At 44.7% G+C, this 16,516-nt stretch overlaps 2 protein-coding genes across 4 annotated transcripts in view; one reads left to right on the forward strand and one right to left on the reverse strand.

Moving 5' to 3' along the window:
• Nucleotides 1-793, reverse strand: part of si:dkey-34e4.1 (carboxyl-terminal PDZ ligand of neuronal nitric oxide synthase protein) — a 55,580-nt gene extending 54,787 nt beyond the window's left edge. The window contains exon 1 of the mRNA XM_027004263.3: nt 258-793. Within this exon, the coding sequence (XP_026860064.2) occupies nt 258-362 (105 nt within the window). The 5' untranslated portion in view covers nt 363-793. The remainder of the gene's footprint in view (nt 1-257) is intronic.
• A 1,113-nt stretch (nt 794-1,906) lies between these two features.
• ttll11 (tubulin tyrosine ligase-like family, member 11) overlaps nt 1,907-16,516 on the forward strand; it is a 34,563-nt gene continuing 19,953 nt past the window's right edge. Inside the window, exons 1-3 of one of the 3 annotated variants that reach the window (XM_081719964.1) lie at nt 1,907-3,245; nt 8,035-8,134; nt 9,223-9,356. In XM_081719964.1, the coding sequence (XP_081576090.1) occupies nt 2,700-3,245; nt 8,035-8,134; nt 9,223-9,356 (780 nt within the window). In that variant the 5' untranslated portion in view covers nt 1,907-2,699. Of the gene's footprint in view, nt 3,246-6,331; nt 7,792-8,034; nt 8,135-9,222; nt 9,357-16,516 lie in introns of those variants that run through there. The other 2 variants (XM_027004297.3, XM_081719966.1) reach the window with 2 other exon arrangements.

Here is a 16,516-nt window from a genome sequence, read left to right on the forward strand (position 1 = left end):
ACAAGCTTGCAAGCGATTCTGTCGACCAGCAATAAACAAAGTAAAGCAAGGTTATGAGAAATGGAAACAAAATGCCCGAAAGAACTGCCATCAGCTCGGTAACTAGTTTACTCAGGCTGTGATGGCATAACTGGCGTTAGAAACGGAGAGTGTCCTAGTCTGCTCAGAATAAACCGCTCGGCAGCGCTGAGCGACTACAGAGGACACAAGAGCCTAGCCCATTCACGCATCTGTAGGCTATAACACGAATATTTCACCTTGGCTTGGAAATGTATTCCGTGCTGAAAAGCCTCATCGTTATGAAGTGGCACTCGGGAGTCCGCCACATCGTCCACCAGGTTGTACCTGTTCCGGCCGGGCATTTTCCCAACGGGACCTCGCTGTCCCCTGAGCTAGAAATCTGTCCAGCGACCGACCCGTTCAAGACAGCGGAGAGCGATCCGCGGAACACGTCTAAAGCGACGCAGACGAGGTGCCACGGCGAGACGCTCGCAACGCGAGGTGAGCCATTGTAGTAGGCTGTCCCCGCGGGAAAGGCTGAATGAAGGAGCAGCTTCTGCGCAAAAGAACGACTGGTGCGCCTGTTCTCCACCCCCACCCCACGCCTGTGAATGCGCAACGGCCGTTCCTCTAGCGTCACATTCCGGGAAGTTTGGCGCAGCTGTTTAGTTTAATTTACAAATCTAGGTCGGTACACTACAGGGTTCAACTGCTCCAGGACTTCAGACTTGAGAACCGAAAGCGTGATTTCTAAGTCTTTCGGGCAGGTTGGCACACATAGCGGGGGGCAGCGAGTATTCCAGCCGTTCTGTCGCATGACGACATTACATGAGGATAATTACCGCTCTGATTGTTGCGGGGGTTTTGTTTCAAGTTTTGGTTTTTAACACGAAGTACATTGCCTGATACAAAATTAGGCTAACACAGTTGACCGATATGTTGTCATCCAATGACTCTTGGCCAGCATTTTGCAGGAACGTTAATCCTACTTTGCATAATTAAAACAAAAAATGGAGTGCGTGTTTTAATATAAAATTCTGTGCTAGTCAGATTACATGACGTTACTCATAATGAAAAAATTATGTATCTGTATAATACATGTATATTAAAGTATAATATATATATATATATATATATATATATATATATATATATATATATATATATATATATATATAAACAGCTAGATAATTCAGTTTGATTGATTATTTATTGGTATTGGGCGCCGTCTAGTGGCTCAAACATGTCAAAAGTTTTGTTTTTCCTATGTTGGAGTAAGTGCAATAACTGCAGCTCTCATATTCTACACTCTAACACTGGCCATTTGTGAATTTCATGCCTGTTTCACATTAAGAACTGTATGATAAGAAAAAGGACCTTCGCATGTCCATTGCTTCTTTAATAGCTCCTCTAACTGAGAGGCACATTCACATGCACTTCCAACACCGCGGTTCTCACAGACATACACTGACTATGTGTTTATACCTACCCACACCAAAAGCATAAAGACAAGAGCTACGGCTAAACCCGATAATACACATTCTAAAGGTGGGACGGTTAATACAATTATAATATTTTTTCCAGTAATAAAATGGGTATCGGTCACAGATTAGATAATTATACCTATAAAATGATCAAATGCATAACCTGTGCTCCATAAAAGATGGCACTGGCATTCTGTATTACAACTATTTTACTATTTACACAACTATATTCAAGTGTTTGCACAGTTGATGAAAGACCTCTGTTTAAAATGTCCTGTTTTCCTCGAAACCTCGTGTCCTTCACTATAATTCTATAAACAGGAGGTTTCGGATCGCCGTGCAGGCGAAGTGATGTTTCAAAACGCTTTTAAAACGGAATGAAACAGAAACGCGTTTACGTCTGCTATGTGCCTACACGGCACCCGTCAGTTGCGTTGTCAACGGTACCGAAACACTTGCCGCTGCGTCTCCGCCTGCTGCCCATCTCCGCTCCGGGCGCAGGGACAGGCAGTGGCCCGGCTGTCTTCCACCGTGGACCGATTCGTGCCGTTGGGAGATTTAAAAGGACACCTGGGGGAATGTCTGCTGTAGGGCTGAGTCACAACAGTGATTTTAGCAAGATAGGATGGCTAGCTTAGCTTAGCACGCTAATGATAGCCAGCCAGCCAAATAAACAGCGGCTAACTGACGTTTCTAGGCGATGCACTTTGCCGTTTAAACGCTGTGATTTGTTGTGGTTATTCAGTAGCCTTTTTGGGGGGAATGTAATGGATAATAATACGTAACAAGTATTTTCGGAACAATATTGTTGAAATGCTTTATTTGTAGTTTGAAAGCAATGTTATAGGCTGTCACTAAATAACTTCTTAGCCATATTAGTAATTGTAATTGGATCGTTGGAGTCTTTGGACCTGGGTACTGCTAGAAGATATTAGCTGCCAAAACCTAAACCACTGGTCTAGGTATTGATAATGAAACAGTCATCACATTCATAGTTATCTAGCTAGTTCCTTAGCCGCGAAGTCTATATAATATACAGTTTCTATGCAAATCTGTCATTTTCCTTAGAGTTTCACCAGTTCGTTTGTGCTTGCTAGCTGGCACGTTTGTTTGGCATTCACCTACAAAATCAGTAGGCTGTTACATACGTCAATCTAACATTATTCATCTTATTGAAGAGATTAATGAACCGGTTTACAGCAGCACTGGGACATTATGAGTGATCACCATGAGAAGGCTAAAGTGCAGTTTGATCTGATGAAGTCGTCGGGCGAGGGTGCGGACCCTGAAACTGAGGTTGAGCCGGAGCAGGTGGCACCGACAGACGCCTCCGCATCCTTGTCCCCAGGCACGGATCACATCCGCCTAACACTCCGGAGGGAAACGTCCAGGGCTTCCGTGAATGGACGAAACCGTAGTAAAAGCCGGGGCAAACAGAGCAGCCGTGACAGAAATACAAATACCAAGCAAGGCCTTGATCCGGTAAGACACAAGCCAACGGACTGCGGTCCGGGAAAGGGAGTCCCACAAAGTCCCGACAGTGATCAGACGCTTCAAATAAAAGGGACCGAAAAGATCCTACAAGCTACAACACAGGCAAACGGCACCGCAGAACAACTCAAGGTGGGCAAAGCTGTGCATGAGAAAGACGAAGGACGTAAAATCGCTAAAAAGAGGAGATCGATCACAGTGGATACGTCTAAAGCCAAAACATCACTGGAAGCGCTCAAACTCAGTATCAAACAGCTCAAGTGGAAAGAGGTGAGAAAGAGACCCGCACAGACAGCAGTATCTCCATCAGCTCAGCAATTTGTGGCGCACACCGTCTTTTAAATTAATGATGTTATTGTGATCGTGATATGATTGGTGATTCACTGATTAAGTAACGAATGCACCATGCAGCTTTGTGTCAACCCCGTTAGTCTTGAATTAACGGGAGTGGTCTCTGCTAGGATGTCCATGACCCCTCCCCGTCCACAGTACCCAATCGGTCCCGTACACAGCACAAACATTTGAATTCGTGTCGTTACCCGTATCTGCTGTTCTTTCAGACGCCAAATGTCAACAGAACTGCAGAATACGAGACTGAACCACTCAATGTCTTCCTCGCTTGGGTTTTGTTGATGTTAGTAGTAAACACTGGCTATCTGGGTGCTCCTAATTTGTTCCATGAATGTGTCGGTCCTTTTTGTTTATTTGTTTGTTATTTTTGTTTTGTTTTGTTTCCACAGCCTTAGAGCTACATGACACATTTCCATGTTAATTCATGGCGAGTTGGGTAAATGCGTTAGCAAACCGCAAGATATAAAGTTTTTCTTGTTTAATACTGGTTTGTTTGTTAACACTGTTTGGTGGTCACTGTTTAAATCTTAAGTTTATGTCTTTTCTAACATATGTTTGTTCTGCGATAGTGTATTACACACATTAATATAGTGAAGCTGATGAGGAAACATTTGATCTCAACACTAATATTATAATGCCGCTGTGCCTGAACACTTTGCAGACATCACGTATTACCCTTGTCCTTCAATGCGGTTAGATTCACACTCGTATATGGTTACATTCCAGAGTCAAATGATATTAACAACTTGCCCCCGCCTCTTATAAATATATTAATTACTTGTCAAACCGAACCGCCAGCGCAGCTTTACGCGGTGCGTATCACTAGATGCCCACGCTGAGCGCACGTAATCTCCCCAGCTCTGTGTGAACTTGTAACGGTAGGCCTCCCTCGTAGACTTTGGCTTCGATTTCAACGCTATCCACTTCACCTTGTCCTGTCAGGTACACTGACGACAAAGTCAAAGGGAAGGAGACGTTCAAAGCTAAGGGGAACGACAGTGACTGAAAACCAAACACCTTTTTAAGCTACCAAGTCATGTCAAGTTATCGTCAAAGCAGCCGATTGTATTACCTTGCACAGATCTTTGTGCCAATACGTTTTAAAGTACTCAGCCTGACCTCTGACGTAGACCTACGTCAGAGCTCTACAGAGCTCTACAGACTTAAGCAAGTTTGGAGGAATTAGAATTCAGTTAGGGAGGAGGTTTAGGGTTTAAATTGCAAAATTTAAATGTATTCTTGACATAACAGGAAAAATGTATGAAACACAGATTGTAAAAATTAGACCACACTCATGAACAAAGTATTTTGGATTTAATTTTAGTTTCAGTTTTAGTTAGTTTTAGTCCTAATCTTTTAACAAAAATAAATAATAGTTTATTTAGTGTTGTTTGATGGTGCCATCTACATCTCAAAATCTGCACACTTACATGTATGCTACTGATTGATTGCAGAATTTGTAAGAGGGAATCATTAGCACTGTATCACCGTGAAAAAAGGTTTTGTTGAGATTATTTCACAACATGAGATCTACACAGTTACAGTTACTGCTGCTGCCCAAGTAGACACTATCCTGTCAAAATGATATAATAAACCTTGAAACCGTTGAAGCTGTGCGTGACAGCATTGTCATGTGATAAATGGGAATTTTAATACGCAGGCTGAATCTGGGAGCTCTTTCTCTCTTTCACTAATGGCTTCAGCTTGGGAAAGGGCATGGCCCAGAACTGCATCATTCATTTCACACAGTTAAACAACATCAACCTTGCCACGGCAAAGGCGGGAGCGATTTGTTATTTCCAAGCCTAAATGCCAGTGTTCAAACTGAACCTACTATCTACAGGAATTTCCCTTGCACAGGCCCCAGTGACAATGTCATATGTCTAGTCTTTAGCTTAACCTGTGTGTGTGAAAGCAGCCTGCGGGTCATAGCAAGCAAGCTCACAAATGTGTGTGTCACACATGTCAGTATCTTTAGCACTGGCACAGCACCGGATCTCGTGTGTAATGTGTGAAAGAATGGGCACATAACAGCCTGTGGTTCATTAAGTACCTTTCATGATGGGACAAATAAAAACAAGTGAAGATTAAGATGACTAACCTTTCAAAGAAAACTAGATAATTAAACTTTGACGTTTCATGGTGATGTCTCGGCCCTTTTTGTGGTCATGTTGAACAGCTGTCCGCTGGCTTTAGTCATATAGTTTGGTGTTAACAATAGGAAATGATTATGCATTATCTGGGATAATCTTAGTCCATTCTCACAACCCCCTCCTGTGTTGTGTAGTTCAGTGTAGGACATCTCTGGGGAAGAGGACTCCGGGGACTTGAGAGGTGGAGAAGTTTTCATGTGGACCGCTCTAATTGAGTCTGTGTTTAGTTTCTGTACAGGTTATACAGCACACTTGAGAAATGCTAATGTGTGTCCTAATTTAGTCCTGTGACTCTATTTAGCATATAGAAGCCAAATCTTATACCGGGAATAATGGTCTGATATAAAGATGCAATGTTCTTCATTCTAAAATCTTCATTCTACCGTCACCCTCTTATTTGCGCAGGGATTCTCACTTATTTGTTTCTTGTCAATCTAATATGTCCTGGTTGAACTGTAGAACTATGCCACGTGCTGCAAGATAGAGCAGATCAGCCGTGCTTGGATGGAATTCCTGTGTCCCTAGCCAATGGGTTACACCATAGCAACTGACAAAAGGAGAGTCTCATTGACATACTGTATGCTTTAGTATGAACAGTATGAGAAAAGAAATACCCAAAGAGGTCATCCGATTGGTTATCTAATTAGTCTTTTGTTTACAGATAGCTAAGGTATGTTCAAAGATTCATAAATTGTTCAAAGATTCATGATCATAAATGTTTATTTGTTAGAAAATAAAGACTCTAAGCAAGCTTTGCTATTCTATTTTTAAAAATAAACAAAAATCCATTGACTCAGTAATGGGGGTGTAACAGGATAGCGGGGGGGGGGGGATCAAACAGAGGGCGATTCCCGTAGTAATTATGCCAATAATGGAGATTTATTTTCCTCAAAGGTCCAGTGACAGGAGCATGATGCCATAAGCAGGCAAAAAAATAATTCAAAAAAAAAAAAAACAACAAAAAATAAATCCAGTCATCCACACCAACAAAAATTAACCCAAAATAAGGCAACTTAACGTGCTTCCAATTATGGCATTCAATCAACGCGTCTCTTGCATTCCAACGCCACTCCTTATATTTAATCTTCACCCCTTAGACCAAACCATTCTAGACACATAATTTATTAAATTCATAATATCTCTCCCCTATGGTTCAAACCAAGGCTATCATTTAAAACATTTTCCCATTATCCCAATTAAAATAACTACACATATCCCAACACAGAGCCATTAATCACAATCTTATCCAACCCCCTTTCTATTTGGAAAATTACCTGCTCCAATAACGTGAACCAAAACTACAATTCCCTCAATTCTGGGCACAACGCTTGACAAAAAAGTATATGCTTTGAACCCAAACTCCCGTTGCCTTATTATAATAAATATATCTGTATCTACTCATATACATTAACTCTAGTAGTGATCTACACATATACATTAACTCTAGTAGTTATCTACACATATACATTAACTCTAGTAGTGATCTACACATATACATTAACTCTAGTAGTGATCTACTCATATACATTAACTCTAGTAGTTATCTACTCATATACATTAACTCTAGTAGTTATCTACACAGTCAGTTGGCCACCTGAACAATGTAAGACAGTTACAATAACTTTACAAAACTCTAGCAAACGGCAGGTTTGTTCCCTCTGATAGAGGTGTAGTAAATAAGTCTTTCAGCCCCCTGTATTGTCTGCGTTATCCCTCTAATGTTCGGCTCTGCCGTTTGTCCACATGGAACGGGCCGGAGTCCTATTACAGGGGGTAAAATGGCTATCATAAAAGGATAATAAAAGTACAATAAAAGTATTTACCATTAGTCTGATAAAACACATGTGCATTCACACTCACACACTGCATTCAGGAAGAGTTCGGGTGGGGTGTGTGTGTGTCTGCATGTGCATGCATTTGTGCATGCCTTCCTCGGGATGCAATAAATATGAACCCACACACAAGCAGACACATTCACCACACTAATCCCTAATCCCAGATCCATGTTGAACCAGCTGCCTAATATAGACACATTGCCTCAGTGTCCATTAGCCTGTTAAACAGGGACCTAATCCCCTGGAAATCCAGCTCAGCCATGGAATCCTACATGCTCGCTATACATCATGTCATTTCTAGTGCTTCCTCAAAGGGCACACTACTTTTGGAGCTTTTCAATAAGTCTTTTCTTTCCACTTACTAATATTTCCATCTGTAAGAACACATGGCTCCTACAGCCCTTGTGTAATATAAACAGCAACGCCTGCTTGGTCTGTACTTGGTAAAAGATGTGCTCAGTGTTGCTCACTTTGAAGGTAACAGGTGATCTTCAAATGAAATAGAACATGTAACATGTCTTTTTAAAAGCAGTATTTGGGCAAAAGTAAACAAATTGGTAAATTAATTATTGATATTGCAATATTTGTCATGAAATTGCAGGTTTTTTATCCTTGAAGATTATATGTCCAAATGTTATATGGTTTTAGTATAGTTGTTGGGATGGAAGTGATTTGGTCACAATTGTTTGTTTGTTTTTTCCCCTTTTACTGGCCGCCCAGTTTCCAATGGGCCGGCGGACGGCCTGTGATATCTACTGGCATGGCGTCTCCTTCCATGACAGTGAGAACATTGTTTCAGGACAGGTCAACAAGTTCCCAGGTAAGATACTTATTTTGCTGGCCTTAGGTATGGAATATGTTTGAACTCTCTGAAGTTGGCATAGAATAGAGCCATGTCTAATTCTAATTCAGAAATCACTGTCTGAGATGTAGGCATGAGCATAGTGGGGGGGGGGTCATTTTGGACAAGACACAAACGTTCAGGAAGGATGTAGTCATTGTCAATGGACATTGCACATTTTGAAATTTGAAACAAGCCTTTTAAAATTAAAATATTCATATCAGCCACATGAATTATTCAGCTGATGCACAAAGCATAAAAGTTTGAGATAAATTTGTTTTGTATTCTGAAAGGTCGCGCACTCTTTTAGAAGTATTAATTAATTTATTTATTTGCTGGGGAGAGCAGCGTGGGGTTATTTGTGCAGAACGTGATCCTTGCTAAATGTTCTGTAGCTGAATTATAGATGAGGCCCACTGCGCAGATATAATGGATGTTTTCTTTGCCACAGTGACAACAGGTTGTGAATAGACTCTTTATTATCTGTGTGTATTGTGTGTAGCTGGTCTTCTTTTGCCATGGGGCAGTTGCAAGGAACTAAAGGATCTGATTAACAATTTATATAACCCAGCCTACATTATATTGACATTTATTTCAGCCATTCATTAGACTACTAATCCACTATTTTATATGTTATTGTTGTGGAACTAAATTCTAAACATGAGCTCATCTAGGACTATGTACTAGCATAAACATACATTTGGTAAATATATGGCGTACCGTTTCTACGCCCTAAATACTGGTAGTGTTTCAGATTAGAAGCTTTGATCGAGAATACTGGTATAGGAACATATACACAGACCGACCAGGAATCACAACGCATCTGCAAGGCATGGCATATGTGTGAGAGCCATGGTGATTTAAAAGTTGTTCAAGGAAACCCGTACGCCAGGCCAGTAAGTCACTGATCCGGCCTAAATAGGTCATTCTACACTTCCAGCTGCACCTGAGGGTGTGTGGAAGCCTCACCGTCTTCCCCCAAGCCGCTCACTGCTGCCAACCCCATGGGATCAGGTGGGCATCGAGCCATCCCAGTTCTTTGTGCTGGTTTGTCTACTTGCATGCAGGAATGATAGAGATGCTGCGGAAGATCAACCTAAGCCGCGCGGTGCGCACCATGCAGGAGCTCTTCCCGGAGGAGTACAACTTCTACCCACGCTCCTGGATCCTGCCAGAAGAGCTCCAGCACTTCTGCGCTCAGGTAACCCCGCTGGAGGAAAAGACCCCCCCAAGGAATGGTCCTGGGTTATGTGATTCAGGGGATGAAGTACAGTTTTCATGTATTTTACAGAAATGCTCTTGTGGATTTGGTAAATTGTGAAATGCGGTTGCCAGTAGGAAATCTGTCGTCTTTGCAGAGGTAAATATTTTATTCTCTGCGGTTAGCAAATGTGAGATTTGTTTGTCATTTTTACCCTATTTGTGCATTTTATAAGTGAGTCTATTTGAAGGGGACGTCGTACAACCAATGTAAGCAGTGACAAGGTGAAGCCTTAGTACTGTCTCTGTTATATATGACATTTTTGTTTAACTTTGCGATGATCAAATGAAAAAGGATTGCAGTCAATCTGAATGTAACAGGTACCAACAGGATAGCAGCCCTTACACTGTGACCTATTTAAAACATCAGTGGTACATTAATATATCAAATGTGAACATTCCTAAATTCAGACTTTACCAGCCACAAGTTCCATAAATTCCACAGGACGCAAGAGTCTCAAGCATTTTCAAACAGATGTTGCTCATTGGTTGGCTATGCGGTTAAACTTCATTGCAACTACATGTTAGTGGCTTTCTAGCATATTTTATTTTAAACCATTTGCTAGCTGCATGCATCGTCTAAGCCCATACAGTGGAGTATCCAATACGCAGGCTGCGAAAATGTTATGTAGCAGAAGCTGTAACACATGCCTGACCTCGTCCATGTGATGTCTCTTGGATGTCCCCTTTCTTTCTAATACCCAGAGGCTTGTCCTGTGGTCCAGCACATACACTAGCAAAAAGGACAATTTTGAATCTTGTTACTTGATGTTTTGAGTGTATGTTTGAGCACATATCCTGCAGAGGGCAGTAGAGTTTCACTGAAGTGTCTGCTGAACTTGTCAGTTATTCACTGTGCAGAGGAAGCAGCCTCAGAAAGCCAGTAATGCCAGGGAACATTGGTTTTTTAATGTACTACCCCATTGTTCTACCATTTTAGTAATCCCAGTGCGCTCGCCTTCCTCAGAATAGCGTGGAAAGACAATGAGCAGTGTGTGCTTATGATGTGAAGCCTGTCAATGCATTACTTTGTACTACCAGGACATGCATAACTGTTGTGTTTCATAACACGCTTGAAAGATAATTCAGCATTCACCATTATGAGTACAGCTGTGCAGATATCAGAACGGTGGTTCTTTACCTAGCAACAATGGTGAAAGAGATCCTGTCATTGAAATATCATTCAAACGTTTCACCCCAAAAAGGAGAATAACTAAACTTGGGAGCTATATCTTAATGCACACACACACACACAAACAAAGATTTACGTTTCGAAGCTGTACAGAGATTTTTCAGTGGCTTTGTTCCACATTAAGGGCTTAATCAAGCAGCAGTTTACAAATCCCTGCTGTCAGTTTGCAAAGTTCTGCCACAGTTCTGTTGTCAGAACTGTTCGTACAAAGTCTGCACATTAAGTAGGCAGTTCTTCTGTGCACTGCACTGAGAAGGCCTGGTCCAAACCAAGTGGCAGCATTCAGAAATATATAAGATCTCTGATTGAAAATTATGACCCACTGCGTTTTCATACATTGATTTTTCACAGCGCTGTTATGCTGAGCATTAAAAGTTTCTAGCTTTTTATATTGATTAAATTACCTGGCCTGAAGTGAAGAAATCTGTGCAAGGGCTAAGCTGACATCACTTCCTTCCTGCTGAGTCAGCAGGAGAAATGATTTTAAAGAACCAGGATGTAGATGACTCGTATTGTTCTCAAGCCCGCTTTAGTTAATGCACCTCAGTGTGTAGGCAAATCTGTGACAATTACACAGTGCTTTAGCTGGAATCACTATGTGCCCTTGAAATGTCTCTGCATATTCTGGAACCTATGAGAGGTGTGAATGCTATAATTTGTCCCAGCACTACAATTCATTTTTTGTACTTCTATCCAATGTTAAATTGTGTATACCTAGTAAATAGAGTTGGACTGGATTAATCAGAAGATATGACCACAAAACACATTACAGTTTGTCTAATGACTACAAAGCCTCATTAGTTGAGAAAATGGGAGATTCTTTTTCTTATGACAAGTTAGAGTTGTATACATATCCTGTATTTAAAGGGTCCACATCCTAATTTTTCTTTTCTTTTATATTTTTGCTTGATGTCCATTTATAACATTTGTGTGATTTTATGTTCCAAAATTCATAATTCATTTTTACATGACCATTTTCCAACCTCTTTATCCCATAAAATTAAACAGGTTATTTCTGTTACTGCACCTTTCATAAAGTATGGCACACAGAAGATGACTGAGCTGTAAGGTGGTCTTGAACCCAGGTCAGTTGCACAACAGTTAGAGCTTAGATCGAATAAAACAAAAGGAAAAAACTAAACACCATGCCAAGTGTGGAAAAAGGGAGAACAAAGGACACCATGGGAAGAAATGGCAACCCTGATGCACTGGGGAAAACCAAACTAAAACTTCCCAAACAGAACCAGAAAACAGGGAGGAACTTGAATGGCTAAGGGAAGCCTCAGGAGAGAGACAGACTCGAGAGGGGAAAACTGGAGAAGGGAGGGGACGTGTAAAAACATGGACACCCTCGCAGAACAGAAAAGAGGCATCACACACCTCAATACCCAGAGTTACCGGCTAGGAGCTTGGCTCAAAACTTTAGCAAAGACCCAGCACTGAATGACTGGGTCACTGGGCTCATATAAGGTCTAGCCCAGCTGTTGGGTGTTAAGCCTGATTAGTGGTGTGGTTGACTCGAGGCCTCCCTCTGGTGGCCGGAGGGGGCCTCGGCCTGGTGCCAACCCTTACATAACCCACCCCCGCTTTAAGGGGCAGCTCCCTCACGTCCCAAGGCCAGCCGCACGATCCCACCAAAAAGACCCGAACGAGATCACGGTCCAGGATGTGACGGGAGGGGACCCAGGACTGCTCCTCGGGCCTGTATCCCTCCCACTCCACCAAATACTGGATCCCACCACAAACCCACTGGATGTTCTAGAGATGCTTAACCGTGTACGCCGGTGCACCATCCATCATTTGTGGACCCGGTGGGTCGGAGGGGCCCACCGAACACAATATGGGCCAAAGGCGAGATATGTGGAAAGTAGGGTGGACATACAATGACGGGGGAAGGGCAAGGCGATAAGAAACAGGGTTTATGCGGCAAAGAATCTTGAACGGCCTGATGTAGCGAGGGGCGAGTTTGCGGGTATAACCACGCAAAGGCAGGTCCTTGGCCGATAGCCAGACCCACTGGCCTGGCCTATAAGTTGCCGCTGGTCGCCGTCTCTTATCCGCCTATCGTTTCTGAGCAGCAGCAGCAGACAAAAGAGCCCTGTGTGCCCGTTGCCAGGTGAAGCGGCAGTGCATGACCATCTGCTCAGCCGACCGAATACCCACGTTGCATACCCATACTGGCACTCGAATGGTGACATGCCTAAGGAGGAGTGTCACAGGGTGTTGTGGGCAAACTCCACCCATAATAGGTGCTCAGACCAATTGGATGGATAGGAAGGGGCCAGACAGCGGAGGGTGCTCTCCAAGTCCTGATTAACCCTTTCGGTCTGGCCATTGGATTGGGGGCAGAAGCCGGAGGACAAGCTGGCTTTTGCCCCCAACAACTGACAAAAGGCCCCCCAGAACCAGCTAGTGAATTAAGGCCTGCAGTCTGACACGATGTTGCTAGGCAGCCCATGAAGACAGACAACTTGAGTAAGTAATAGTTTAGCTGTCTCTTTCGCAGTTGGCAGTTTTGGCAGTGCAACGAAGTGGCCGGCCTTGGAGAACCTGTCGATGACCACCAAAATCACAGTGTTGCCCCTTGATGGGGACAGCCCCGTGATAAAATTGAGGGACAGATGAGACCAATGGCGCGAAGGGACAGCCAGTGGATGCAACAGACCAGCGGGCCTTGTCCTGGGGTTCTTGCTGTGAGCGCAGATGCGACAGGAGTTCACAAACGCTTGGACATCGGGTTCCATACGTGGCCACCAAAACTGCCAACGGAGGAACTCAAGCGTCCATGTGAGTCATGGGTGCGCTAAAAAGGGTGATGCATGTCCCCACTTGAGGACCTGAGCTCTAACCACCTTAGGTACATATAGCCATCCTTGTGGGCCTCCACCTGGGTCTGGTTCAGCCACGAGAGCCTGAGGTACTGCCTTCTCAACCCCCCACTGGATTGGCGCCACAACGCGGGCCCTTGGGATAACGATCGAAGGCGGAGCAGAAGGCGGCGAGGATTCCCACTGGCAGGAGAGGGCATCAGGTTTAATGTTCCTAGTGCCCGGCCGGTATGATAAGGTAAAATCAAACCGGGCAAAGAACAGTCCCCATTTAGCCTGGTGCGGATTAAGTCGCTTGGCCAGCTGTATGTAGGCCAAGTTTTTGTGGGCCGTCCAGACCAGGAAGGGGTGTCTTGCCCCCTCCAGCCAGTGCCTCCACTCCTTGAGCGCAAGCTTGACTGCCAGTAACTTGCGGTCGCCTACATCGTAATTCCGTTCTGCTGGGGACAGATGCCGAGAGAAGTAGGAACAGGGATGCAGTTTTTGGTCCTCTCCTGATCACTGCGACAGAACTGCACCAACACCCATCTCAGATGCATCCACCTCAACGATACATGGAAGCTCTGCATCGGGGAGCCGAAGAATAGGAGCCGTGATTAGACGGCACTTTAGTTCTTCAAATGCCTGCTGGGCTTCGGTGGACCAGCAGAACTGTCCAGATGCTTTCCTGGTCAGCACGGTTAGTGGGGCTGCAACCGTGCTAAAGTTCTTTATGAACCTGTGGTAGAAGTTCATAAAGCTCAGGAAGTGTTGAACCAGATGTACCGAGGTGGGTCTAGGCCAGCTCTCCACAGCCCGTACCTTGGCCGGGTCCATGCATAACGTGTTATGGGAGACGATAAATCCCAAAAAGGAAATGGTTTGTGCATGGAATGTGGACTTCTCCAGCTTGACGAAGAGATGGTTCTCAAGTAGGAGCCGGAGGACCCACCTAACTTGGGTAATATGTTCGTCTACTGTTTGGCTGTAGATCAATATGTCATCTAAGAAGACGGAACACATACCTGTCAAGGGCTTCCCTTAAGACCTCATTGATGTACTGTTGGAAGGCGGCAGGTGCATTCATAAACCCAAACGGCATGACGTATTCGTAGTGCCCAGAGGGGGTGATAAACGCTGTCATCCACTCATCTCCCTCCTGGATTGTCACCAAGTTGTAGGCACTGCGCAGGTCCAGTTTAGTAAAAATGGAGGCCTGCTGCAGTGTCTCGAATGCTGATGTCATGAGGGGCAATGGATAGCGGTCCTTGATGGTTATTTTGTTAAGGCCCCAGTAGTCTATGCAGGGGCATAGCCCACCATCTTTCTTCCCGACAAAGAAGAACCCCGCGCCAGCTGGGGAAGTAGACGGCTGGATGAACCCTTGGGCCAAGGACTCTTGGATATACTCCTCCATTGCCTGACGTTCAGGCCCCAAAAGGGAGAACAGGTGGCCTCTAGGGGGACTGGAGCCCGGGAGGAGGTTTATGGCCATGTCATATGGCCGGTGGGGAGGCAATAGTTGGGCCTTCTGTTTGCTAAATGCTTCCCCGAGGTCCCAGCATTCCTGGGGGACCTGAGACAGGTCCGGACCACCGGGACCATGACCGGACCCAGACCGAGGCTTGGGTAGCTGCAAACAGGAGCTCCGACATGACAAACCCCAAGACAGCACCGACTCAACCAGTCCACATGGGGATTATGTCGCTGAAGCCAGGGTACCCCAAAATCAGTTGCAAGTCGGGAGAATGGATAATATACGACGCAATCTGTTCAGTGTGTGGGCCAACTTTCAACGTGATTGGACGAGTCTGATGGCTAACAACCCCTGGCTCAAGGGACCGACCATCGATGGCAGCAATAGGTAAGGGTTTGTCCCATGGGACCAGCGGCAGGGCTAACTTGTTGGCTAACCCAGCATCAAGAAAGTTGCCCACCTCTCCCGAGTCCATGAATGCCTGGAGACGTGTTTCAGATGTTCCCCAAGCAATTGTGGTACTCAAGAACAACTGAGCTCCCCTGAGCTCGGGGAGGACTGGTTGAGTTAATATGCAAGATCAGATCGATCAGGTCGTCAAAAGAGGCGGGAGCATCACAGTTCATCTTTAAGGTCCTCACTGAGGTCCTGATGGAAAGCAGCCATCAGCGCTGTGGAGGTTCCATCCACTCTCAGCCGCCACAGTGTGGAATTCAATCGCATAATCAGCAACATATCTTAAGGAGACGGGAAATCATCTCCCCTCCAGTGAAAGTTTGGTGCTCCCAGACCAGGGTGGCCCATGTCAGAAGGGAGATGTACTCCAGCTCTGTGGGGAACCAAGATGGCTGCTGCTTGAAAGCCAGTGAGCATTGAAGGAGGAATCCCCTACAACCTCCTGCCTCACCAGCATAGCACTCAGGGGCAGGGAGCAATGGCTCTGAATGGGAGGGGAGGGCAGAATTTGGGCTGGCCCCAGCTGCCTCCTGACTAGGGGCAGCCAGAGGTACTGGTGTTCATGTCAGGAGCTGCAACTGAGAGGTGATCTGTTGCAGGGCCTGCTTATGTCACCACCTGATTAGAGCCACCTTTACCTTTTCCAGATCTAACTGTTGAGCTGGGTCTTTTTGTAAGGTGGTCTTGAACCCAGGTCAGTTAGGTGAGGACACCAATAGCCTACTGGGTGAGCAACCACACTCCAACAATGATAGGCCCCTGTGCACAACAGTTAGAGCTTGGATCGAGTAAAACAAAAGAAACAAATGAAACACCACACCAAGCGTGGAAAAGGGAGAACAAAGGATGCCATGGGAAGAAATGGCAACCCTGATGCACTGGGGAAAACTCAAACTAAAACTTCCCAAACAGAACCAGAAAACAGGGAGGAACTTGAATGGCTAAGGGAAGCCTCAGGAGAGAGACAGACTCGAGAGGGGAAAACTGGAGAAGGAAGGGGATGTTTAAAACACAGACACCCTCGCAGAGCAGAAAAGAGGCATCACACACCTCAATACCCAGAGTTACCAGCTAGGAGCTTGGCTCAAAACTTTAGCAAAGACCCAGCACTGAATGACTGGGTCACTGGGCTCATATAAGGTCTAGCCCAGCTGTTGGGTGTTAAGCCT

Source organism: Electrophorus electricus, chromosome 8 (genome assembly GCF_041902795.1).
Source record: "Electrophorus electricus isolate QZ-2024a chromosome 8, ASM4190279v1, whole genome shotgun sequence".
In the NCBI taxonomy this organism is placed as follows: Eukaryota; Metazoa; Chordata; class Actinopteri; order Gymnotiformes; family Gymnotidae; genus Electrophorus; species Electrophorus electricus.